The sequence below is a fragment of the Gouania willdenowi genome, unplaced genomic scaffold, assembly GCF_900634775.1.
Source record: "Gouania willdenowi unplaced genomic scaffold, fGouWil2.1 scaffold_85_arrow_ctg1, whole genome shotgun sequence".
Lineage (NCBI taxonomy): Eukaryota > Metazoa > Chordata > Actinopteri > Blenniiformes > Gobiesocidae > Gouania > Gouania willdenowi.
The window spans coordinates 938,745-965,793 of NW_021145250.1; the positions used below are offsets into that span (position 1 = coordinate 938,745).

Genomic DNA, 27,049 nt, shown 5'->3' on the forward strand with positions numbered 1-27,049 from the left:
TCATAGATGGGAGTTAAATGAAGTACTGATGATGATGATGATGATGATGTTCATGTGACTCTTCACTGTGGTGAGTTAAAGTTCTCTCTTAGTTTATAGTAACTTCCTTTCATGGCCATCAGCTCCTGGTGGGTTCCTTTCTCCTGCACTTTGCCTGCCAGGACCACGACAATCTGATCCGCCTTCTCGATAGTCTTCAGCCTGTGAGCAATCACCAGTAGCGTCTGGTTGGGACGGTTCGCCAGGCTCTGTTGTACCTGTGCAACAGACAAATACATTGTTTCCCCATATAAAGAATATCATTATTAATACTGTCTATTTAAGTATTCATTTTTTATGTTTTGATCACATCTGAGCTGTAAGAATTGGTTTGGTCACTGAATTATTGTAATATGTATTTTTTATTTTATTTTAATCCTATTTCTTTTTTTTATTTCTCTATTTACTTACTGTTTTTGTAAATCAGTACATTATTTTTTTAAATGCATTTTTTTAATTATTATTTTATGGCTGAAACATTAGAAAAAACACATTTTTATTTCCTGTTTGATTTGTTTTTATTTTAATGTGGCCCTAATATCTAACACTCATGGAAAGGCAAATGTATTTGTACAGGTCATTTCCTTCATAGGGTTGAACATAATTAAAAGTCAAACATGCAGAAAGAGATAACATCATACAATCATCTACAACATTCTGCAGGTTTTCCATAAAGGTGGAGTTTATCACGGCCCCTGAACAGGCAGCATACCTTATGTTCACTCTCAGAGTCCAGAGAGCTGGTGATTTCATCCAGGATGAGAACCTGAGGTTGTCTCACTAGAGCTCGAGCGATGGCGATCCGCTGACGTTCGCTCTTTGATAACTGACCACCACCCTCACTCACCTCTAAAATAAACACATCATTAACATATTAAATAACATATTAACGTATTATTTTACATCTTAAACACTTTGCCACACTGTGCTCCTGTAAGGCTGATAAACAGAGCCACAGAACAAAAAGTGTGTAAAACTCTATCTAATGTTAAAAAAATGTAAAAACAAAGAAATCTTTACAAAAGTCTTTTAAAATTAAGAAAAACCTAATTTGTTTTTTAAATCTACAATCACCAGGACCAGATAAAGCAAAGTAATGATTCATTACCTGTGTCGTAACCTCTCTCCAGCTGTACGATGAAGTCGTGGGCGTTGGCGTTGCGTGCCGCTTCCTGGATCTCATCCAATGAGCATTCAGTGAGCCCGTAGGCGATGTTGTCTCTGATGGAGCCTGAGAAAAGACGGGCTCCTGGCTCACCACCACCACCTGGTCATTCACAATACTTTATTTATCCCCGAGGGACAATTCACTTTCACTTTCATCCCATCCAAGAAACATGAAACGACAATCACATATAACACACATAACATGGGAGGACAGGAGCGGGAGAACTGTGGTCACCGCAAGGGCGACGCCCCGTATTTAGATGAAAAGTGGAGAACAACAGGAGGAGAGGTGAGGGAGAAGGCAGGTTGTAAAACCTCCTCAGCGTACACGCACCAGAAACAAGACGGAGCATCTTTCTGCACAACATACTAGTGGATAGATGAGACAGCATTGACGGCTGGCTTTGGGAGCCAATGATAATAAGCCCAAAACAGCCGCAAACATAATACGGACTTCGCAATAGGTCAGAAAGCTGCCAGCTCCAATCAGCAGCATGCCTGCTACAATAATTCCAATCATGTAGATGTCTTCCACGTCCCTCGCTTGGACAGGCGGGCTCACCACTGCATGTTCGTTTTGTAGAAAAAATGTGGTCGACTGCATTGAGAAGACAAACTGATCAATTCCATAATTATGGTTTTGAATAGAGACGCAAAGAGAGGCTCCTATTAGATTCACAAGACCAGACAAAAACATAACAGCAGCAAAAACAGATACGGGTGGAAAAGAGGGAGCAGAGAAAATGTGACCGTCTTTGTCGAGGAGCAGAACAAACACACTGATCAGCCTGACTGCATGAAAACATAGTTTACGCATTACTTAAAGCTTATAAACTGGCATAAGAAAATACCAATAGATGCCAACACAAAATTAGGGCCAGAGTCATTTCCATGCCCTCGTAATAAAAAATGATATGTATTTTTTGTCATTTTGATGATTTTTTTGTCATTTTGATGATTTTTTTGTCATTTTGTGGTTTTTTCACATCCCTCTGAGTTGTTTTGAATGGCTAGAGTCGCATTGTGCATTTCTCTTGTCATTTTGTGTGTTTTTGCAGTTGTTTGTGTGAATTTTGTATATTTTCGTTGTAATTTCCTGTGTTTTGGGAGTAATTTTGTGTATTTGTTTTAGGGGCTACGCAAAATCAGGGCCAGAATTATTTCCATTACCCTTTGAAATGCACAAAATCTAAATAGTGCAAAAAAACTGTCAACGGAAAACACTGTTAAGAGGCTCCAAAACCAAACTTCAATGGAAACACGTACAAATTGCAAATATACTTTGTCGAAACTTAAGAAATATCACTTTTATTTTGTGAAAACTGTAATGGAGACACAGCTATTGAAACCATCAGAGATGGAGTGAGAAAGGTGGAGTTTTTCACCTTCTTGTGGAAATACTGGTGGTCGTAGGACTTGAGAGGTTCACTGTCCAACAGGATGTGTCCGTTCCCATCCTCATGCTCATACAGCCGCTCCAGCAGACTCACACACGTGCTTTTTCCTTCTCCAGACACACCAACCAGTGCTGTCATCTCACCTGGCTTCAGCTCCAAATTGAAATCCTTCATTTGAGAACAAAGAAAAAGATCATCTGCTGCTCCTGACTGTGATTCATGAACACTTCTTCTGTTTACCATCCCTACCTGCAGCACTGTTCTGCTGGGGTTGCTGGGGTAGGCGAAGGTGAGGTTTCTGAAGCTGACGTGTCCCCTCAGCTGATCGGGTCGCAGCTTTCCATCTGTGCTGATCCTTGGGGTTCGGTCCAAGTATTCAAACACTTTCCCAGCAGCACCCACTGAGTTCAGCATGTCGCCAAAGATGTAGGTGAGTGTCTGGAAGAGACGAAGTGTGAAACCACTGAGCCTTGTCATCATAATTGAACCTGGGAGTTTTTTTCCTGTCGAGAAAAGCTTTAATTCACACGTGTCAAACTCAAGGTCCGGGGGCAAAATCTGGCCCTTTAGAGCATCCAAATCGGCCTGTGGCAAAAAGTAAAAAAGAAACCCTGAAATGACCAACTAATTCAGCTGTAAATATCTCAACTAGATATTTCCAAAATAAACCACAGTATTAGCAGGGCTAACATTACATCCACGCTTTTATTATTCCTGCAATTTTCATCAAATTATTTCACACAATCTGCTAAATTACATAAAAAAATGGCCACAAAATCAAATAATTCAAAGTGAATATCCTGCAGGGACGGATATCTGATACTAATTGCTTTGATATTATCAGTGCCGTACATATTTATGATTTATTTATACTTGGAAGTGCAAACTACAGCACATTAATGATTCAATTATTCATTTCCCACCTAAAATCTGCCCCCACTGAGAATAAACTGCTCTATATTTGTGTTAATGAATGAAACCTTAACATAGACAGAATGAAGTGAACAGAGGATTGTGGGATACCCTGATGTTGTCTCCGAGGTCTGAATGGTAGAGGATGAAGGAGACCAGGTTGCCTGTGGTCATCTGTCCCGTCTGGATCAAGGTTCTGCTGTAGAACATCATGAGAACCTGCATACTGAGGCCTGTCAGCTGCACACAGGGAAACAAACAAACAGAGGATCATTAAAAGAAACTAAAAACCCCATGTGGGACACCTAAAATGTCTAGTAATTACTGATTAAAAGTATATATATTGCTCATTTTATCACACTGAGCTCAGACATGGGCAACAGGAGGCTTGGGGGCCATATGCGGCCCACGGTCTAATTTTGTGTGGCCCCCAAAGTAAACGAACAAACCGATTAAAGAAACAACACAAACAATAAGAGGAATTTAAAAAAATGACAACAAAAATACACAAAATGCCTCAAAGAAACACAAAATTAATTACTGAATAAAATTAATAAAATTAATACTATCATTAAATTATTTGTAAAATTAAAACATACTATTTTAAAAAACTGTATTCTACACTTTCACTTTCTCAATATACATCTAATAAAAAAAATGTAAAATACGGTATACAAATATCTAAGCTACTCATGATCAAAAAAGTATTGGGGGTCGACAGAAATGAGTGATATGGAAATATGGGGTCCTGACCCAAAGGTTGAGAACCATTAAACTTCTCACCCTTCGTGCGAGCAGGTAAATTGCTCGGACCGTGTCCCTGCGGTTCTTGATGCTCCCCATGTCCTGCAGGATCCTGTCGTAGCGACGAGCTTCGTGACGTTCAGAGTTGAAGCTCCTAACGACGCGAATGCCAGATACCACTTCATTAGCAGCATTGTTGGCCGAGGCTATGGAGTCCTGGAGGGCCAGAGTCAACCTCTGAGGAGACAAACATCCATTTTAAACTGATAGGAAGCCTTTGTTCAGGGACAGACGGAGCTATTACCTGGTACTTCTTGTCGTAGATACTCTGGATGAGGCCAGTGATGGGCGTCTCCATCAGTATGAGGAAAGTGAGTTTCCACGACAGACTGAGCATGAGGAGGATCATACCCAGGGTTTTAATAAAAGTCCTCAGCAGCACGTTGACATTCAGACACACAGTCATTCCCATCAGTTTGGTGTCTTTTGAAAGCCTGGATGTGATTTCACCTGTGGGAAAATGAAAAATAATTAGCAATGAATGTGTTCTATAGCTGCTCATCAGCTTCTGAGTAATACTGGCAGTATATTTATTAAGACAAATGTTTTCAGGAAGTTTACTTTGATCTTCTGACACGTTTCGACTGCCAACTGTCAGTCTTCCTCAGAGGTGTCTGCTGATTGCTTTGATGCGACTTTATGAGACTCTCTTCTCCAGATACCATTGGACGACAGGGGGCGTGGCCAGTACTCACATTATTGTTGAGTTGCTTTAATGGGTATTTGTACTTTTTTCAGTATATTTATAAATCAGTCATTTTACTTGTACTTAAGTGTGTTTTAAAGGAAGTAATTCATTACATTTCTACACCCATTGAGTAAATTATTATTAATATTTTTTAAATGATCAACGGATATTGTGAAACTACAAAAAATGAAATGACCAGAAAACATCATAGTCGAAAAATCAGATTAAACGTAATGTATCACATGAAAACAGCATTGAATATATTTTTTTACTTTTTTATTTTATTTTATGTTTTACAGTTCATAAATGTATCTATATTTAGAGTCTGATAATGTTTTCTTCTATTTTGAATGGAAGTAATTGGTGTTGTTTTATTTAAAAAACAATTGTACATTTTGACAAACCTTTTATTTTATACAGATGCCTTTGAGGAAAATAAATGAAGTTCCAATTGTGGTAAATTTGGTCTTTTCCTTTTTAAGTTTATACATGAGATGTTTACTGTATGTAAGGGAACCGTACCGAGATTTATTACCAACAATAAACGTGAAGGGGTGAAAGTAACTATAGTAACTTTTACTTTGAGTATTATTTAATTCAGCTACTTTTTACTTGTAATTAAAGGTATTGTAGAGAATGTTATTTTGGCTTCAAATCACGAGGAAAACTGGGCTCGTGCACGCTTTCTCACACACACGTTTAATAGGCGTTCCCTCTTGGAAGCAGGTAGAATGTTGCACATGTGCATTTTTTTCAAAAAGTGGAGAGAGAGGGCGTTTGTTTCCAAGACTTCTGTAAATTTAAGTATTTTATGTATGACTTACTTGTACTTGAGTACATTTTTATTCAAGTAACAGGACGTCTCTGTTAACACGTCTGGTAACCAGCCTGACAGAACTGTCAAGTTGGTCGCACCCAGAAAGCAGCAGGTGCCTCTGAGGAAGACTGACAGTTGGCAGTCGAAACTTGTCATGAGATCAAAATAAATTTTCTGAAAAAAGTTTGTGTGAATAAATGAAACCTAAACATATTCAGAATGAACGTGGATTACATAGTGTCTTCTGATTGGCTGGATGAATGCTTCTTTAAGCAGTGTTTGTACCTCACCTGTCTTTATGGTCTCAAAGAATCCGATCTCCTGCTTGGTTAAAGCCTGAAACAGTTTGACTTTGATCCTGCAGGTGTATGAGCCGATGGCACACAGTAAACAGACCTCCTCTACAGCCCGCGCTCACAGAGCTGAGCCACCAATCAAAGAGAGAGAAGTTCAGTAGGAGGCCATGAAGCAGATAGACACACCTGAGAGGAAACGTTTCACTCCATATTGTACATACTGTACCTTCCCAGAGAGAAGAGACTCATCAAAAGGAGAGCAGACAGGAATTCACTGGACTGGTACTGAGTGCAGAGGATGTCAATGACTCGACCGGTGTAGAACGGGATGAACATCTCACCTGGGATTAAACACACACACATGCACGGATTAGCATTAAATACATCAGAGAAGAAAGAATCAGGATGATTTTAAATAAATCTACTAAATATCACTGGTTCTAACAGAGAAATCTCAGATAAAATGAGAAACTAATGACAACAAATCCACTGAGGCTTTGTGTTTTGTGTTATTTAGGTTATTTAGAACTTGTGCATGTTCATATGAACTTTATTTATTTTTGTCATGGGCTTAAATATCTTCTATTTTACTGAACAATTTTAGTCTATATGGGTAAAATGTTCGGTGTTCATCCATAAAGTCAGCAAAATGATGGTCCATTGTTCTATGAATCTGTGATAACCACATTTATTTATTCATCTGAATAATATCCACTGTTATCCAGGAACGTTTATTATTATTATTATTATTGTCATGTTAAAGATGGAAATCCTGGTTTTAATCACTAATAAAAAGGTTCAAAGTGACCAAAAATGGTGGAAAAAGGAGGTGAAATGGGATTTTAAAAACCACATAAATTGGTTAAAAGTTAAAAATTAGAGTGGATAAAAACAGACAGAAAAAGAGTTTAAAAAGGGTTCAAAGTGTAAATATTGGAACAATAGTTTAAACTGGTAAATAATGGACATGACAAATGGTGAATGTGGTTAAATTGGCAAAAAAAAATAAGCATTGAAATCTGGTGAAAAGAGGTTAAAAGTGACAAAGAATTAACATATGCCCTTGGTTTCCAAGTGGGGTACGGGTACACCCAGGGGTACACAGATTGTCATAGTGGGTACATGAATATGAATTAAAAACATGACAACATTGAAAACTAGAACATAAATAGACCAGCAGTCAGGAGCCTGCATGCATTGCCACAAATCACACAATGGCTGACAGTGCATCCAGAAATTATTCAAATCCTCAAAATTCTACACAAAATACCACATAATGACAACATGAAAAAATTATAATTTAGATTTTTGCAAATTTGTGAAAAAAAGAAAACTAAGAAACCTTTTTCAGTAGGTGTTACATACAGGTGTAGGCGATGACCCAAATGCAGGGATGGAGGCGGAGCTCAGATGCATTACACCAATATTTATTGTTGTTTTAGACTCAGTCAGACAAGCATGGGTTCAGTACACACTACAGGTGGTCAGTTCACAGAGGCAGAGGTATTTAAAAAACATAAAAGGCAATCCAAGAACACAGAACACGGGTACACAAGAAGAAAGTTCAAATGTAGGACAAAAACACTGGAATACTAAATTCAAAAACACTTATTGTAGAACCAGGAACTACTGACATGAACCATAGTCCAGATAACAAGTTAGAACACAATATGTCTCAGCACTGACCTGAACTAAAGCCTCTCCATTTATACACAGAGCAGTTAGTTCATCACCAGCCAAGAGTTCCTGTCTGCCCTACAAAATAAAACCCCATCCTGACAGTAGTGGGACTTCAGATTAAAATTATGAAGATGAACGGGACAGTGAAAAGTTTGGGAACCACCGACATTATGAGACTTTAGGTAGAAAAAGTGGTGGAAAGGGTTTATATAAGTGCTGAAAATGTCTTGAAGGTGGAAACATTTGATGGAAAAGTGGCTGAAATGGGAGTAACTTAGCAAAAAAAATGTATTAAAAGGTGATGAAAATAGGTTAAACTAAGCAAACCCTGTATTCACAACATGTATCTGGATGTTGACAAGTTTGTTCATTTTTCCATTAAATTGAAAGTAATAATGTAGGAAAAACAAAAGACTGACCTTGACCTTAAATATGACGTTGCGCGAAGGTCAAGGTCACACATTGAAAGGAAATGTTGTTTCAATGGTACCAGTCTGAGCACTGCATCTCAATTTGTGGCCGTTATAGGAAAAAAGTGTTTTATTTTGTGACGTCATGAACTTTGACCCCTTCTGATCTTTTTACTGGTAGGTCGTACAGCTTTGGTCTAATTAAATAAAATACTGAGATGAGCTTTTCATAAATGTAAACATCAAACTTGTACCATAATTATACATAGCGATATGGAAATGTTTGGTTTTTGTCACTTCACGCAACCTTTACCTTGACATTTTGGTTCCAAAAAGGTCGACTGCACATCCTTAACATTAATCCTATAGGATTACATACATATCATTAGTGATGCATTAATAGTCTAGGAGGAGTTCCATGACAAAGTAAAAATTATAATAAAAACTCTTGTGAGAACAATATGGCAACTTTGTTGTAGTTGCAGAAAAAAGATAAAAAAATAAGTATAAATGAGCTCAAATTGTTCAGAATATATTTCTAGTTTCTTGAAGGAAACCCCCTCTCAATGACCCCAAATAGGGCCCTGACTCCAAGGTTGAGAACCTTGTCTTGTGAGTGAATGAGATGTTCTATACTTACAGATGACTGCTAGAGACAGGAAGATCAGGCCCCCCAGCAGCAGCAGGTAATCAGGTCTGAAGAGGCGAAGGACCCGGATGAACAGGACTCTGGACTTGTGTTTCTGCTTTTCTTCTTCTTCTCCCTCTGAATCTCCAGATGTTTCGGGGATGCTGAGCTCCCAGAACAGAGCAGCAGCCACGGACGAGCCTGCGCACATCACCCAGCATCGCGCATCACCCGGTCGGTCACACCAGCTGCCCTGGCCGCTCAGAACCACGGACCCGGCCTCAAACACGGCGGGCAGCAGACTGTACACCGCTATGGACCGGATCAGCACCGGCACCGGCCGACCGAAGGTGACGAGAGTCCCAGCGATGAGAGCCCAGCCACGGAGAGCTGCGGACAGCCACAGCAGCGCCATGTGCGCAACGGACGGAGACGACACGGACACGGACACGGACACCAAACCCAGCGCGTAACTAAAAAACACGTCCGCGCTCAGCAGCAAAGACAGAACGGACAGCTTTAGAAGTGAACCCAGAGCCATGGTTCTACTGAATGAACGTGTGTGAGGCTGTTGGAGCCTCAGAGACTTTTGGTTCATTTCTCATCAACATCACACGTTTCCTGTCAGAGCTCAGACACAAGACAAAGCAGGACAAGTTCATCCTAACACCTCATTTCTCTTTTGTCAGGGTTAAATATTATTATGAGGATAAAACCTGCCAAAATTAATAAAAAATAAAAATGAATAGCTAAATAAACGTGGGGAAAAAATACACAAATACAAAAGTCAGAAAAATGCAAAAAAAAATAAAATACAAGCCTTGTTTATTTTTATTTTGTACTTTTTATTAATTTAATCATTTTTATACATAAAAGTATTTTCATTTATATTCTGTTTTTAATAATTTATTTATTTTATTTTGTCATTTTTTTCCCATCTGACTTAACGACATGCACAATAATTCCATTGTACCTGTTCTTTTTAGCTTATACATATGGAAATAAACTCTATTCTATGTTATTTTCTACTTTTTTTTTTTTTTTTTTTTTTTTTTTTTATCAATTTGTATTAACTTTTTGGACAACATACATATATATATATATATATATATATATATATTTAACATTTATTTATTTAATAATGTATTTATATTTAAACTTTTGTATTTTTCCCCCCACCTATATTATTTATTTATATTTACTTTAAAATGTTTCCTATTTATTTCTTCATTTAATTTAATTGTGGCAGGTTTGGTCCTTCATAAAACAGGTGATTCCCCTTCATTGTGAATAAAACAGAGTAAATAAAACAAGTTAGGCACAACAGAAAAATAACAAGATTCGGTATAAAGTGTAGATAATTAATTTAAATTAATGGCATCACAATAATTGACACGAGAGGAAACGTTTTTACAGTTTAAATGGATTTTGGTTTATAACTGAGCTTCAACAACTAAATAGTGTTTATTATTTCATCACTGAGTGCTAACATAATGTGGAATATGGATAAAGAATATTAGGATTGCATTGTTCAAAAATCACAATTTAAATTTAACTAAGATATACAGTATTCATGCTTTTCAGGATTTTTTTTTGTAAACTTCCCAAAAAAATGTGTTTTTGTGTATTAAGATTAACAAAAACCTTTTTTTTTTTTTTTTTTAACTTAATTTAAATGCATTTAAATACAACACAATGTTAAACAGAAATGAACAAACAACTACAAAGGAACAGGAAGACAATAAAAGGAACAGACAACAAAGGAATAATAAACACAATAATCATAAAGGATGTTTTAGGTGCCCGTGTGGATATATTTATTGAAGTTTTGTAAATGTTTATGACCTTATTGTTGCAGTGGTTTCAATTGTGTGAAAATATGGTGTGATTTTGTTTTGAAAGTGATGTTGTTTTGGCTCCATTAGGCTTTGTGTACGTGGTATTTAGCAAAGAATATTAGGGTTTTGAATCAGAAGCCGGTCATATATCCTGTTTTATTGTTAATACATTCCTGTAAGTGGATCCAGAGGTTTCCGCGCTGGTTGGAGCGCAAAAAAAAAAGAGGGAAGCAATAAATCGCCTTGTTTTTTTGTGCGTTACTTTTCTGTAATTGATTAATCACAATTAACGCATGAATGTTTTAGCCCTAGTTCAGGTATATCATCAGTAACAGTTTGTCCTTTTTGTCATAATAACAGACAAACCCCCTTTTTATATGTTGTGTGTATCAACAGACTCCCAATAACTCTGTATTGTGTATCTAACAGTAATTCAGTCATGGTGCCGTGTTATGCACTTATATGGGTTTGATTCCCAGCAGGGGTTCTCAACCTTGGGGTCAGGATCCCATTTGGGGGTCACAAAACACTGGGAGGTGGTCACCAGATGCCGTCAAGAAACTAGGAATATTTTTTAAACAATTCAAGCCACTTTTTGCTTATTTTTACCTTTTTTCTGCAACTACACCAAACATATTTTTATCTATTTTCATAACTTATTCTTGCCATTATTTTGCACTTTTTGATGCATTTTTGCAACATTTCTCCCATTTCTGACACTTCTCCATCACATTTTAATGTCTTTTCAGCACTTAAACCCTTTCTACCACTTTTCCACCTAATGTCACATATGTTGACCCATTATTGTCACTTTTAACTTCTTTTCACCAGATTTCATGTTTTTTTTTTGTTTTTTCATGATTTGTCATGTGTATTATTTGCCAGTTTAAACTCAATGTTTTGGCCACTCTAATTTGCAACTTTTAACCAATTTTCTGTAGTTTTTATTTCTTCATGTATGGAACAAAGTTCTGGCAGAACAAATTCCTTTAAACAGAAGCAACTCTTTTTGCTTTGTCACATTTTTTAAAGAGAGAATAAAAACTGTAATGAATGAACAAACATTACACAGAAATGTTCTTTTTCTTTCTATTATTTATTTATCTGAAATATTACCTATGGTGCACGTTTTCCCCTGATGAGTGTTAGAAATGATTCACTGATTAAAGAATTTGGGTAAGTGCTTTGGAAGGATGATTTTCTCCTCTGTGCTGTGTTGGTCAATGGTGACGAGGAAGGCCACGCCCCCACTGGAGCCGTCACGGGTCATCGCCAGAGACAGAGCTATGAAAGACAGACAGGACTCTGATTCTCCTTCTGCCACGAACAACATCAACGTGTACGAGGAAACTCACTGTTAAGAACAAACTGCTGACACTCGTCTCTGCTCATCCCTTTACGATACTCGGCATCGACAAAGCCGTAAACGTAGAAGCTTCCGGAGCCTCCGATGGCGAAGGGGAGTCTGGTCAGGAGGCCGTTCAGGGTGGCAAAGACCTGGAGGTGAAGGAAAGTTGTTGCTCTTTGAAGACATCAGAGATCTAACCAGTTTTAATTGTAATTATTATGAGACAAACGTACCTGGCCTCCATCTTTCCTGTCCCACCCAGCAACAATAAGATGTGCCATTAGTTCCTCTTTGTATTTGTACGAGATGTTTTTCACCAGCGTGGCAGCAGAGCAAACCAGGGGATCCTCACCTATTTCAATACTGATGAGAAAAGACGTTAAACAGTCAGAGGGTGACGTATTTCAAACATAATTATAACTTTTAAATGGAAGGATTTTCAAAAACTTTTGAGTTTTATGAATGAAAATATGTATTTATTTACTATAACATAGCAAGAACCTCCATAAAAAATAGTATTCAAAAACCTATTTTTCCAATCCACCAAGGTGCAAAGCATTCACTAACCAGTGTTACACTTCATAACATTGTTTTGTTAAAATGTCAAATACATACTGTACATGCTGAATGATTGGATGCTCTTATGAGCCAGAATTGGCCCAAGGGTCTTAAATTTTACATTTTTGATTAAAAAAAAAAGGATCTGACATTAAAATAGGCTGTACCATTCAAAGGTTACATTGGAGGAACAGATTACCGCATGTTTGTTCTACTCATTAACAATGAAAGTTAACAGAGATATGTATCTAAATTCCCTCTGATGGGTGTTTATTTACCTGTGAACATCCAGCTGGTGGTTGACTACCTCAGCCATGGTCTGAGCGTCTGCTGCAGACCCTGACAGAGCACAGTAGATCCTGTCATGGAGCGGAGACAGCTTGTTCATCACCCTGTTCACCACTGCATCGCTGAGAGCAACACAAAGAAATCATAATAATATTCATTCTAACAAACTTTTCTCTTTTCTTACCCAGCAGACACCCGGGAGTCTGACCCCAGTACGACCCCTCCATTAAACTCAACAGCAATGATGGTTGTCTGCAGACAAAAGCAAGAACATGAGTTAAAAGCAGTGTTTTTCAACCTCGGGGTCGCCTGTAATTTAACTAGAGTCGCTTGAAATGTCTAGATTAAAAAATATATGTTGCTCATTCATCCCCTCAGGCTCAGACATGAGCAACATGAGGCTCAGGGGCCACATGTGGCCCATGGTCTCATTAGTGTGGCCCCCAAAGTAAACAAACAAAATGATTAAAAGAAACACACACACACACACACACATATATACATATACAGTATATAAATATAACATAGCACATACATTTTCAAAATGACAAAAAAACACTAAATGACTCATAAAACATACAATTACAGAAAAATACACAAATAACAAAAAACAAATCTAAAACGTGAACAAAAACCCACAAAATTACCCAAAATTTACACAAGGTGACTAAAAATACAAAAAGACAACAAAAAACATAAAATGTGGACAGAAGTACACTACATTAACCAAAGTTGCACAAGACGACTAGAAATACACAAAAATAACAGAGAAATGTATGAATTGACAACAAAAATACACAAAATGGCTCAAGAAATAAACAAATTATTTAAATAATTTGTTGAATTATTTTAATTTAAAAAAATAATAATAATTAAAACACAAAGCACAATATTAAACAACTGTATTCTATACTTTCACTTTCTCAAATATAAATCTAGTTTATATAAAATAGAATATGAAAATATCTGAGGTAATGATTTTGAAATGTGGTCTCGATCCAAAAAGGGCTGGGAACCACTGCTTTAACGCATGCGCACTTTACGCAGCGCTCTGTGCGTAACAAGATGAAAGAATAAAGACTTAAAACGGGTAAAATAAAGTAGAACTTACTCCAGTTTTCACTTCTTCTGTCACAACTCTGGACCAGCTCCTCCCAGCATGGTTTCCCAGTGGTTATTAACACTAAAACACGGTGTGTGTGTGTGTGTGTCTCAGAATGACTCCATGTTTGATCCAATCGAAAACGAAAGTTTGATCCTTCCTCATTGAGCTGCTGCTGAACCAATCACAACAAGCTCGTGTTTTCTCCCTGAGGCTCGTGCACGACACGTGCGTGTTTAACGTTGTTGAAGATAAATTATGATTTGATTCCATTTTGTTCAAATGCATTATTTAGCATTAAATTATATATATATATATATATATATATATATATATATATATATATATATATATATATATATATATATATACAGCTAATCACCCAATTTATATAATTTTTCATTTACTGTATATTGCTTAAATTATATAAAATGTAGCATAAAACATTAAAAAAAAAAAAGCTTAAATAACAGCATAAATACAACAAAGGGGTCTTGTTAGATGTAAATCAAAATGTTACATTTATATCTAAATGTTAAATTTATATCTAAACGTTAAATCAGTTGCCAAGTGTAAAGTTAAATCTTTAGGAACTATGCAAAGTGGGCGGGGCCACGTGATTGACAGGGGCTGACCTGCCCACTTTGTATCATTTCTAAACATTTAGCTTTACACTTGGTGACCAATTTAACATTTAGATATACATTTTACATTTAGATATAAATTATACATTTAGATATACATTTTTACATTTAGATATAAATTTTACATTTAGATATAAATTATACATTTAGATTTACATTTAACATTTAGATTTCAATTTAACGTTAGATCAAACTTTTACATTTAGATTTTTTTTCAGGTTTACATATTTTTAACAATGATATTGAACATTCTGTTTTACATGAAATGAGCTAAATGATCAAAAATATGTTGCTATGAAACAGTTTTTACATGCGGCATACAATGAATTTCAGAAAATTAAAATTATATTTAGACCTTTATTTTAATTTTAATATTACATGTTTTACCATTAGAATAGAAATGAATATAAATTCATGTAAATATCTTGGGTAAATAAAATATTTAGTAAATAGGGTGTTTAATGTGAAAATAAAGCATAATAGTTAAAGTAGTGATGGAGATAATAAAGACAAAAGTCCATTTGAAAATGAAACATAATAAAAAGATTAACTTTAAATTGGATGGAAATAAAATGTGTCTAATAATAATTAAGGACACATTTTAATATAATAATAATAGTGTTAAATATGTGATTATATAATGGTGCCACACTGTATTGCAACAGGTTGAAACAAAGTGTAAAAACAAACGTTTGGTCTACCAGTCAGAGATGTTTTATTTATTAATTTACAGCTCTGAGTGCTCAGGGAGGGAATTATATTCTCTTTTAATTAATTCATCATAATAAATGTCATTGAAAATAAAATGATGTATTTACAAAATCACAACCAAAATGAATATATGGGACACTTTTGGTTTGACTTGAATTAAAAACAAAAACAATTAAAAAGCTGTTTCAGAAGCAACACAGAGATTAATTCTAGTATTTTCTAAATTCCTGACACAATGATGATGATGATGATGATGACTGCATATTATTTCATGTTGATGAAGGAGGTCATTCGTGGTTAAAGCGAGGCAGTTTGTTTCCAGGTACGACCACGTGCTCCACACCTGTTTCACTGATGACCGCCAGGTGAGCCACGCCCCCGCTCACGTTGTCTCGACCCATGGCCAGAGCCAGAGCTGAGAACATTCACAAAAAAGTCAATATACGTCAGGTGAAAAAACACAATTATTCAAATGAGCCACAAGCAGGAATGATTTGGTAGAGTGAGGCTTATTTATGTCACATCTTTGACATTTCTGTGTGAAATGACTCAGCATCAGATAAAGTAAGTGTTGTTACCCCCATGTGGGGTCCTCTTTAATTTTAATGGAGTCGCCTGAAATGTCTAGTAATAACTGATTAATATATATATATATATATATATATATATATAGATCATTTTATCACCTCTAGCTCAGACGTGGACAACAGGAGGCTTGTGACCTTGAGCGAAGGTCAAGGTCACTCATTGAAAGGGAATGTTGTTCAATGGTGGCCAAGTTCATTTGTTTTTTCTGACGTCATGAACTTTGACCCCTACCAATCTTTTTACTGGTAGGTCGTCAGTGACGTGCCGTCAGGGTAGGTAAGGTAGGCAGTGCCTACCCAGGATGAATGATATTTTGATTGTTTGCTTTAATTATGATATAATTATAATTATTTATTTTTCCATTTCCAATAGCCTACAGTACCTATAAGTTTGAAAGTGTCAGCATTTTGTGCGTTTCATAACCCAAATGACTAAACATCGCTATTTCCTGGTACGGCTGCACAGTCTCACTCCGCTGTAAGGCAGGAGGAGGCCACGCCCCCTCTCAATAGCACACGGCAGCTCTGCCTCTGTTCCCATAGCGTGTTTTTACGCGTTTGCGCATGCGCAATCAGGTCCCCAAGATGAAAACCATTTACGTCCAAAGGCAGCTCTCTACACTGCCTTTGGACGTAACCGCGCTATGCTAAATGCTATACGTAAGTTCACAGTGCATTAGTGAATTGATCCCATGTGACTGCTGCTGCTACGTTCTCTAGCTAGTGGGCGGGATAACACTACAGTCAGGATAACAGCGCTAGAGATGAATAGAGAAACTTTTTTTTGAGGAAAACGACATCTTTTAAAAGATGGAGACCAACACCTGAGCTACCAGACCTTCAGCAAAGGTAAGGTCAGAACATTGTTGGTACTTTCTACAGTGAATGGAACAAAAGAAGGATTGACTTTGTGGATGCTCCTCACTGAGGCTGTTCTGAGTTGTTGTTGTTGTTATTTTCTCCATGTTTCTGTGTTTCCAACACAACAACAGATGTGCTGCCGTGTCATGAGATATATGTTGTTGGGAGAGTATGGAGGCTATATTAAATAATTGTTTATGTTTCTTTAATGGTGTTTATGATGTTGATTTTCTTAGATGCTAAACACTTGTTCATGTGGATCTTATTGGGTTTTTTCTTTCTTATTATGAATTTCATATTTTGATAAGTGCATTGAGATGACTTTGTTGGAAATTGCTTTATACAAATAAAGTTGATTTGAATTGAATTAACGCTTGCCAGCAGAAACATATGAAATTGTCATTGGTGGTCTGGATTTGCAATGTGCCTACCCAGCCCTAGTGGTCACTGCACGTCACTGTAGGTCGTACAGCTTCAGTCCAATGAAATAAAATGCTCCACTTGAGATGAGCTTTTCACAAATGTAAACATCAAACTTGTACGATAAATATTCGTAAAGATATAGAAATTTTTGGTTTTGGACACTTGACGTGACCTTGTCCTTGACCTTGACATTTTGGCCCCAAAAAAGGTTGAATGCACATCCTTGAGATTGTCCCTATGAGATGACCTACATGTCATTAGTGCTACATTAATAGTCTAGGAGGAGTTCTACAACAAAGGAGTTACAAAAGAAAAATAATCAGAACTCCTAAGATTACTATGTACTGTATTTGGTCATTTCCAATTGCCAATTACAATTAACCATCACAGCCACATCAAGCATTGACATTAGATTTTTTTTAAGTACCATTAGTTGCAAACTGTAGACATTCCTCTCTGCTCATGTTGGGTTTATATTTAGCGTCCACGTAGCCGTAGATGTAGGTGCTTCCTGAGCCTCCGATGGTGACGGGCTGACTCACCAACATCCCCCCCAGAGACACCACGTACACCTGCACGGGTTAAACGTGATGTTTGGTTCCATTCTCTGAGATGTTTCCTGGATCAGCGTCTCACCTGTGGTCCATGCCGGTGGTCCCATCCTGCTGTGATGAAACCAGCCTGAAGATCCTCTTTGTTCTTATAACACAACTCCTTCATTATTGTAGCTGCTGCGATCACCAGTGGGGGGCGCTCCATCTGAAACACTGGGAGGAATCACTATCGGTCACAAAGAAACAGATTTCTCCAATGGTTTAAAGCCGGGGGTTCTCAACCTTGGGGCTGTGAGACACTGGGATGGGTCGCCAGATGCCTTCAAGAAACTAGGAATATTTTTTTTTACAATTCGAAGCCAATTTTGCCCTTTTTCTGCAACTACAACCAAACTTGTCATATTTTAACCTGTTTCATCACTTTTTATTGCATTTTTGCTCTTTTTAATGCAATTATGCCTCATATATCCCATTTCTGCCAAATTTCAATGACTTTTCTGCACATTTTTTCCACTTTCCAGACATGTTACAGCACTTATAAAGCCTTTCCACCACTTTTCCACCTAATGTTGCACATATTGACCCATTATCGTCACTTTTAAACCTCTTTTCACCATATTTCATGCTTATTATTTGCCAATTTAACCACAATTCACCATTGGTTATGCCCACTATTTGCCAGTTTAAACTAATTGCTCCAATATTGACACTTTTGAACCCTTTTTACCACTTTTTCTGCCAGATTTTTGCCCACTCTAATTTGTAAGTTTTAACCAATTTCTGTGTTTTTTTACAATTCCATTTCACCAACTTTTAACCCATTTCATTTCTGATGAAAAGAAGGATTTACATTTTTAATATGAATATATACTACGGTCCAAATGATACTAAACTGGTTTAAACAACAACAAAAAGAGAATCCCTATGGGATCTGTGTTTACTGTGTCTAATGTCATGAGAATAAACCAAAAAACGACAGTGGACAAACCTGTGGAAGGACAGTTGAAATTTGGCTGCTTTGGTGACGGCCTGAGCATCTGCCAGAGATCCAGACATGCAGCAGAAGATCCTGTCGTGGACCTGAATGACTTTGTTGATGGTCTTTGATGACACATATTCCCTAAATAACAGCGAGAAACGGGACACACACAATACAAAAGGAAAACTCCATTATGAAAGTTTTGTTCTTATAAACTGATGGATATTAACATTCAAATATACGGGAAAAAACATGTCAAAAACACCTTTAGTGAGCTGTAACATGAGGTTGGAACAGCAAAGGGATTTTTATTGATGTTTCACGGCAAAAGTTGGTATTTTAATTTTAAAAACGCATCAATAGTTTACTTTCTGTTTTTTTGTGGAAACTTTAAGGCTTTCATGTTTTACTTTTAACTCAGTAACTGCATTATTTGGACCATGTTGTCTTCAGTGCCCATGACAACGAGTCAGGATTAAACACTTTGTCTGATTTAAAGTAAGAATTGTAAAACACAGCTAATAATATGTAATAACATAATTATACAGACATGGTATACGTGGTATGGGTAGAGAAATGTATAGAATGAACAATAGGTGAGGTCTCCACCTTTATGAATATAATTATTATTGTGTTCATATGTGTAAATATAGGTAGCTTATATAATATTTATAACTTATATAATATCACTGTATGTACATTGTTTATGAATATAGATGTATGTATATATATGTATAGGTGCATATATGTGTATGTATATATAAGTAGCTCATATACTGGTTAAACGAGGGTTAGGATTAAATAAGTCAGACTTCTTCCTCCTCCTTTTATGTAAATGTTGTATTGAAATCTTCTTACTTTGTGTTTTTGACTTGTTTTGTGACATTCCTTTTACTTTTATATGTTTAAAAAAATAAATGTTAAAAAATAAATAAATAAAATATTTATGTGTTTTGTGACATTTTTATGTTAAATGTAAGGGACTCCATATGTAATTTAGCATTTATTATTATTATTATTATTATTATTGCTAAATCCAACATGTTTACAACAGTTTGTAAGTCCATGTCCCTCCCAAATAAAATAAAATATAAATAATTAATATAAGGTACTCTTGCATGTTTGTTTCTGAGCTTTAGTAAAACATGGGCATCCTGTTACATCATCATCATCATCATCATCATCATCATCATCATCATCATCCTCACCCTCCAATGGAAGCTCTGGAATCAGAACCAATCACGACCCCTCCATCATAAATGGCAGCCAGGATGGTGGTCTGAAGAAACATGGAGTTTTTTTTATATATATATATATATATATATATATATATATATATATATATATATATATATATATATATATATATATATATATAGATAGATAGATAGATAGATAGATAGATCTATATATATAGATAGATATATTTAGAAATATATGTTACTATACAGTTAGACAGACTGAGCTTTTTCACGTATCTGTTCATTCATTAGGAGATGGTACCGCTATGAACTCTGGGAGTTGTAGTCTGGCTCGTCTATGAGGCTTTAGAACTGAAAGTTAACCATAACAGTGGTTTAATAGTTTAAATGTGAAACACAACGTGCTTATTATTAACACACAGAAGTGGACATACTTTGAAAATCTGTTTTAATTTGAAAGGTCTCTGTAAAGGACGGTCACAGCATCACCTGTGCGCACAATGAACTATCGATACAACTCGTTTTAAAGACGATACAAGGCGCTGTGTGGTTACCTTTCACTGAATACTGAATGTTGGGTGTGTGTTACTCACCCCTGTGCTGACACCTTTGACTTCTGACCCCGTGCACCGTCTCTCCATGGTCACGTTCACTCCAAAAACGAAAGAGAAGAAGGAAAGGTGCGGATCCTGAGACGCACCCAGACGCGTAAAGGCGCAGCGCAGCGTGGATGGCGCTATCAAGTGTCCTCCAAAGTCCGGCTCCTGGCTTTAATTTCGACAACGCTGCACGGTAAGTGCACACCTGGTCTACTTCTGATGATTAATCATCATCATCTGGTTAAAAATATAACATCGAGCTTCTCATAAACCGTCGCTTTGTGAAGGAGAGAAAGTGAAAGTAAACCTGGTTGTTTTCCTCTGGTTCGTGTTTTTTGGCCTCTAATAATAAGTGATTCTTCAACCTGTCTCTAGGAATGCTGCGTTGGGGAGAAATGATGGGGGACACACTCCCAAACCCCTAAAAACTGGCACCACTATAGCTGGAGTGGTTTTCAAGGCGAGTAATGGAACTGCACTGGTTTTATACTAATAAGGAGATAATTCAGTCTAACAAACACTGAATCATTTCACTCAATAACACTGATATGTTTCCTCAATAAACTGATATTAAAATGATATTAAACAAATAGATAGATAGATAGATAGATAGATAGATAGATAGATAGATAGATAGATAGATAGATAGATAGATGATAGATAAATGATAGATAGATAGATAGATGATAGATAGATAGATAGATAGATAGATAAATGATAGATAGATAGATAGATAGATAGATAGATAGATAGATAGATGATAGATAGATAGATAAATGATAGATAGATAGATAGATAGATAGATAGATTGATAGATTGATAGATATCTTTCTTTAGTATTTCTTTAATATTTCTCATGCAGCTGTAACGTCATGTTATAATATGATGGACATTTGGACCTACTGTATGGTTATTAATGGGGAGAGAAATGTCTTCTAAACCAGGGGTTCTTCATCTTGGGGTCACAATCCACTGGGAGGGGGTGGTCAGATGCTTTCAAGAAAGTAAGATTATTTTCTAAACAATTCAAGCCCAATTTTGCCTTTTTAAAAAAAATTTTAACCATTTTTCTACAACTTTACCAAACTTGCCATATTTTTGCTCCTTTTAATGTATTTTTGCTACATTACTCCATTTCTGACACTTCTACATCACATTACAATGACTTTTCTGCCACATTTCTTCCACTTTCCAGACATGTTTAGCACTTATTTTTCCACCTAATGTCACATATGTTCATCCATTATTGTCACTTTTAACCTCTTTTCACCATATTTCATGCTTATCTTTCCCAATTTAACCATATCTGCCACTTTTTCTGTCTGTTTTTATCCACTCTAATTTATAACTTTTAACTAATTTCTGTGGTTTTTAAAATTCCATTTCACCAACTTTTCCACCATTTTTGGTCATTTTGAACCATTTTATTAGTGATTAAAACCAGGATTTCCATCTTTAAGATGACTATAATAATAATAATAAACGTTCCTGGATAACAGTGGATATTATTCAGATGAATAAATAAATGTGGTTATCACAGATTCATAGAACAATAGACCATCATTTTACTGACTTTATGGATGGACCCCAAAAATCTCTCCTTTATTCCCCCTTATAGATGGTCCTGTCTCCACATGACTGTTCTTCAATGTTCATGTCTGTGTTCAACCACCTTCAGCTACAGTGGGGGTCCCCGCTCTCTGGGACCTTTATTTTGCTGAAAAGGTTGAGAACCACTGGTCTAAATGGCCGGATTTGGCCCCCGAGCCTCGAGTTTGACACTTGTGGCCTAAGGTCTTGGTTAAAAATTGATGAAAATATAACGTTCCTGGTCGAGGAAATTAAAAACACAAAGTTACAAAGTGAGGGAAGTTTTCTGATCACTAAACATATTATACAGTATATAAACCATGTGTTTTGTTCTGCGTCTGCTGGTGCAGGATGGGGTGGTGCTGGGGGCTGACACCAGGGCGACCTCCAGTGAGGTGGTGGCGGACAAGGCGTGCGCCAAAATTCACTACATTTCCCCCAACATATAGTGAGTTTATCAGACATACGGTACAATGTGGTGCTGGTGTTCATTGATAACCCTCTGATGTTACGTTTCTCAGCTGCTGTGGAGCAGGCACTGCAGCAGACACTGAGAAAACCACGGATCTGCTCTCCTCCAACCTCACCATCTTCTCTCTGAACAGTGGGCGGAACCCTCGCGTGGTGATGGCCGCCAACATTCTGCAGGACATGCTTTACAGGTGACGTGTCATATGCACGCTTTACATCTTTAACTCATCACTCACTTCTTATTTAAACTTTAATGTTCCTGGCTTACAGGTATCGTGGTCAAATTGGAGCCAATCTGATTTTAGGTGGAGTGGATTGTACTGGGAACCACTTGTACAAAGTGGGTCCATACGGGAGTGTGGATAAAACGGCTTATCTTTCAATGGGTATGTCATTTGTTTTAGGTTTTTTTTTAGAGAAGTTTAAATCCTGAGTCTCCTTAAGGCAGACATACACTGTGTGATTTTTGGCCCATTTTGAGCCGACCTTTAACTTATGCGTCTATTTTGTGGGATTGTGCGAGTCTGTGGTAGAACGTGTGTAGTGCATCGTGTAGTATACATAGTGTAGTATACATGGTGTAGTATATATAGTGTAGTATACATAGTGTAGTATACATGGTGTCGTATACATGGTGTAGTATATATAGTGTAGTATACATGGTGTAGTATATATAGTGTAGTATATATAGTGTAGTATACATGGTGTAGTATATATAGTGTAGTATATATAGTGTAGTATACATGGTGTAGTATATATAGTGTAGTATACATGGTGTAGTATATATAGTGTAGTATATATAGTGTAGTATACATGGTGTAGTATATATAGTGTAGATCTGTTGTATTGATCTGTTGTATTGATCTGTTGTAGTGATCTGTTGTATTGATCTGTTCTAGGATCTGGAGATCTTGCTGCTCTGGGGATTTTAGAAGACGGGTTTAAACCTGACCTGGAGGTAAACGCACAGGGCTATTATTTACACCTGATTTTGTCTTTTGAACATGAAATACTAAACGTAGAAACTATACTAAGTAGTCTGATAACACAAAACTAAAAATATAAAATAAAAAAGATAAAAAAGCATGTCGTTCAGGAACAAGAGGAAACATCAGAAATCATCTGAACTGGTTTCCATCTTTACAAACATGTGACTCCAGCAGAATAAATTCAGAATATTTATTTACGATGATTTAATAACTGGGGATCATACACCAAATAAATCTGCTTTAATTAATGTATTTGTAAGATTTCTGAGTCAACTCTTAATCCAGATATTCTGACAATAATCCAGATTAGGTCAGATTTAACTCTACTAGTACTACTATGAGTGAAATAGGATTTAAAAAGCTAATGTTGTGGTGGATAATAAATCTTTAATGGATTTAAAGAGTTAAACCACAGACAAAGGACATAAAACTGACTTTATGTTATTGAATCAGGGCCAACAAATGAGGATAATCTGGTTCCAAAACCAGCGATACCAGATGGAACCTATAACGTTAAAAACCTTGTTCACACTGAGGCTAAATATCTCTGTTGATTCTCCACCTTTACTTTGAAAGTTCTGAAAACATTTGAAATGAGAAAGTGACCAAGTAGAATATCAACATGTGATCATTTGATCCATAAAACTCACATAGACACATTTTACAGATTATCAGAGACGTTCCATTGTGCTACTGACTAAACTTCCTGTTAACTTCAAAACAAAAGCCCAGGTCTTTTACTTTGTCCACTACTGGGTGCATTCAGGGATTGTTATGGATTAAAATGAACATGTCCATATTGCCTTTCATATATTTGCTTGTTTATTCCAATAATGACGTAAAGCATTTACCTAAATTACCCTCTGGCCCCGCCCACATCAGGCGCAGGTAAACAGAACTACAAAATAAAATACAAAAAAGGTAACGTTAGAAATAAATCATGGCTCCTACAAGCCCTAGTGTTAAAAGAAACCCTTCTTCTTCTTCTATCAGATGGAGCAGGCGAAGGATCTGGTGCGCGCTGCGATCCAGGCGGGCATCATGAGCGACCTCGGCTCGGGCAACAACATCGACATCTGTGTGATCACCAGAGACGGCGTGGACTACATCCGACCGTACCAGGAGTCAGAGTTCACTGACGACAGGTAACTGCGTGGTCTTTAGTGTCCTGTTACTGTGTGGATTCAGAACTTCGTCCTTCCTGTTTCTTAGGACAATAAAGTACAAGTATCGTCCAGGCACGACGCGGGTGCTGACTGAAAAAGTCGTCCCCCTGAAGCTTGAAGTGGTCCATGAAAGTGTGAAGAAGATGGTTACAGGATGAGCTTTGGAGCAGAGTGACGTCACAGCGTCATGTTCACTGTTTAAACTCAATCAGCAACTATTCACATCGCAAACATCTGGAAACATCTGTTTAACTCAATAATAAAATGTTCTTTAAACCTTGCTTCATGTTGTCTAGTTTTTACGCTGCATCATCACAATTCAATCCCAGAGCTGATTAAATGTAATTTAAAAAAAAAGCATTTTATAAAGGATATAAAGTTCTATTTAATTTTTTTTCCACAATTGGAATATATTTAACAAATAATTTTATGGGATATTAAATGTTTCAGATTATTTTTTATTATTAATTCAATTAATAAAAAACTACAGGTGATTGAAGGGCACATAGTTAAAAGAAACAGACTAAATATAATGCAATAAAAATAAACTAAATACTGAATTAAACAGGTTTTAAAACTAAAAGGTACAAAGTTTAGTGCAAATGACAAATATATATATAAACATATTTCATAAAAAATAAGGTTGTAATGAAGTATAAAATGTATATTTCATCTTAAATAATTTGTATTTGATAAAAGTTCAATCTTTGAATTGTGAATTATTACAACAAACACTAAAGTGTGAAACTGTCAGTAGTAAAACAAACTAAATATTAAACAGATAATGACTTTTTATTCATTCAACTTAAAGGACAACTAATCATAAACTTTATTACCTGATGGTCTGATCTGCCTCTTCTAAACCTGTGCGTTTCACTTCCTCCTAGAAACTGATGACGCAATGATTTCAAGCATTCCTATTGGCTCAACTTTAACATTTTAGTTTCATTTATTAAAAACCTCTTTAATATCTATGCTTCTGAGTAATGTATCAACATTTGAGGGAAAAGTTAATCAACAATCAAGTTTATGGATTAAAGTTGGTAGATTTGTGGTTTTATTTTGAAGTTTTAAAACAAACACGACAATTTTGGACATTTGTTCAAGTCTCTTTCACTTTCGAATTTGCTGCGCTGGGAATTCATCGATCTGGACTTCAACAAACCGTATCGACCAAACTGTATATTTCTGAGTTGATTTATTGATTAGTTTGGTTCCTCCAGGTGTTTTAAAGTATGGCTCTGTTTGATGTCAGTGGGTACAAACCCTATTCTGACCTCCGGGGACACATTATTGCTCCGGGACAGACGGATCTCATGGACAGACCCAACCACTACAGCTTTGGTACCATGACTCAGCAGTTCTCTGTTCCTTTGGGTGTAGACGTGAGTATAAACACAGACTTTTTCATTATTTCAAATCAAAGCTGTAGCTGCTGTAACAGCAGAGCGTCAGACGCGGTGTATCACCTGACTTTGTGCGTCTCCATGCGTCCGCGGCGCGTAAAGACGCACAAAGTCTAAGAACTATCAGATCAACCCAGATGTGTGTAATAAACCCTGGTGGAGTGTCATTCAACCCTTCTTTGGTGTCACGTCCTCAGCCCTCGGGGTTTGTACAGTCCTGTAACCGTGACGGAGGAGTTTGTATCGAACTGAACCACGGCACCACCACCCTGGCCTTCAAGTTCAGACACGGAGTCATCGTGGCTGTGGACTCCAGGGCCTCTGCAGGGAAATATCTGGGTATGAGCCACTCTTTGACTTTGGTTCATTTCTAACACCTGTAAATATCCATCAGTGAATAAAGTTACAACCTGTGTTTATCTGAAGTCATGGAAAGAGATGATGGACGTACATTTGTGTCTTTATTATTCAAGAAAAATCACTTCAATCTAATAAAAGTATTCAAATGTACATTTTTTTAGGTGCAAAATATGATTTTATTCATTTTAACATTTATTTTCTTTGATTGAATAATAAAGACACAAATCTACCTCCATAAACAATAAGTTAAATACAATAAACCAAACACACCTAATAAAAAGTCGTGTCCCCCTGGATTTGACACGTCAGTGAAAAATAATCATAAACTAAGTAATAATGAGTTGTGTTGACTTCATTTTAGTGTTTAAGTCAGTGATTAGATACATATATATATATATATATATATATATATATATATATATATATATATATATATATATATATATATCACTGATATTATCACCTCTAGGTCAGACATGGGCAACAGGAGGCTCGGGGGCCACATGCGGTCCATGGTCTAATTTTGTGTGGCCCC

At 36.5% G+C, this 27,049-nt stretch overlaps 5 protein-coding genes across 5 annotated transcripts in view; 2 read left to right on the forward strand and 3 right to left on the reverse strand.

Annotated features, from left to right (window-relative positions):
- LOC114460941 (antigen peptide transporter 2-like) lies at positions 1-9,499 on the reverse strand. The gene is given in 13 exon segments (XM_028442826.1): positions 1-257; positions 752-888; positions 1,148-1,282; positions 1,285-1,306; positions 2,592-2,771; positions 2,853-3,041; positions 3,627-3,755; positions 4,299-4,496; positions 4,564-4,769; positions 6,115-6,214; positions 6,216-6,251; positions 6,253-6,461; positions 8,851-9,499. Coding segments are annotated over 13 exon segments (2,322 nt in total). The 5' UTR covers positions 9,437-9,499; the 3' UTR covers positions 1-62.
- A 2,252-nt stretch (positions 9,500-11,751) lies between these two features.
- LOC114460956 (proteasome subunit beta type-9-like) lies at positions 11,752-14,046 on the reverse strand. Its single transcript, XM_028442856.1, is given in 7 exon segments — positions 11,752-11,960; positions 12,032-12,173; positions 12,258-12,387; positions 12,861-12,992; positions 13,055-13,122; positions 13,982-14,007; positions 14,010-14,046. Coding segments are annotated over 7 exon segments (648 nt in total). The 5' UTR covers positions 14,032-14,046; the 3' UTR covers positions 11,752-11,832.
- Positions 14,047-15,443: 1,397 nt separating this feature from the next.
- Positions 15,444-20,827, reverse strand: LOC114460952 (proteasome subunit beta type-6-B like protein-like). The gene is made up of 6 exons (XM_028442850.1): positions 20,527-20,827; positions 19,940-20,010; positions 18,730-18,872; positions 17,835-17,965; positions 17,626-17,770; positions 15,444-15,742 (listed from the first exon to the last, which is right to left on the reverse strand). Exons 1-6 carry the CDS (start codon positions 20,572-20,574, stop codon positions 15,615-15,617), a joined length of 666 nt encoding a protein of 221 aa, XP_028298651.1. The 5' UTR covers positions 20,575-20,827; the 3' UTR covers positions 15,444-15,614.
- LOC114460951 (proteasome subunit beta type-7-like) lies at positions 20,421-25,029 on the forward strand. Its single transcript, XM_028442849.1, has 8 exons — positions 20,421-20,725; positions 20,908-20,992; positions 22,473-22,570; positions 22,644-22,784; positions 22,864-22,979; positions 23,493-23,551; positions 24,576-24,727; positions 24,795-25,029. The coding sequence occupies exons 1-8, from the start codon at positions 20,664-20,666 to the stop codon at positions 24,904-24,906; spliced, it is 825 nt and encodes a 274-aa protein (XP_028298650.1). The 5' UTR covers positions 20,421-20,663; the 3' UTR covers positions 24,907-25,029.
- A 752-nt stretch (positions 25,030-25,781) lies between these two features.
- LOC114460977 (proteasome subunit beta type-8-like) overlaps positions 25,782-27,049 on the forward strand; it is a 5,080-nt gene continuing 3,812 nt past the window's right edge. Inside the window, 2 exon segments of the mRNA XM_028442889.1 lie at positions 25,782-26,133; positions 26,352-26,493. Coding sequence (XP_028298690.1) covers positions 25,984-26,133; positions 26,352-26,493 — 292 coding nt within the window. The 5' untranslated portion in view covers positions 25,782-25,983.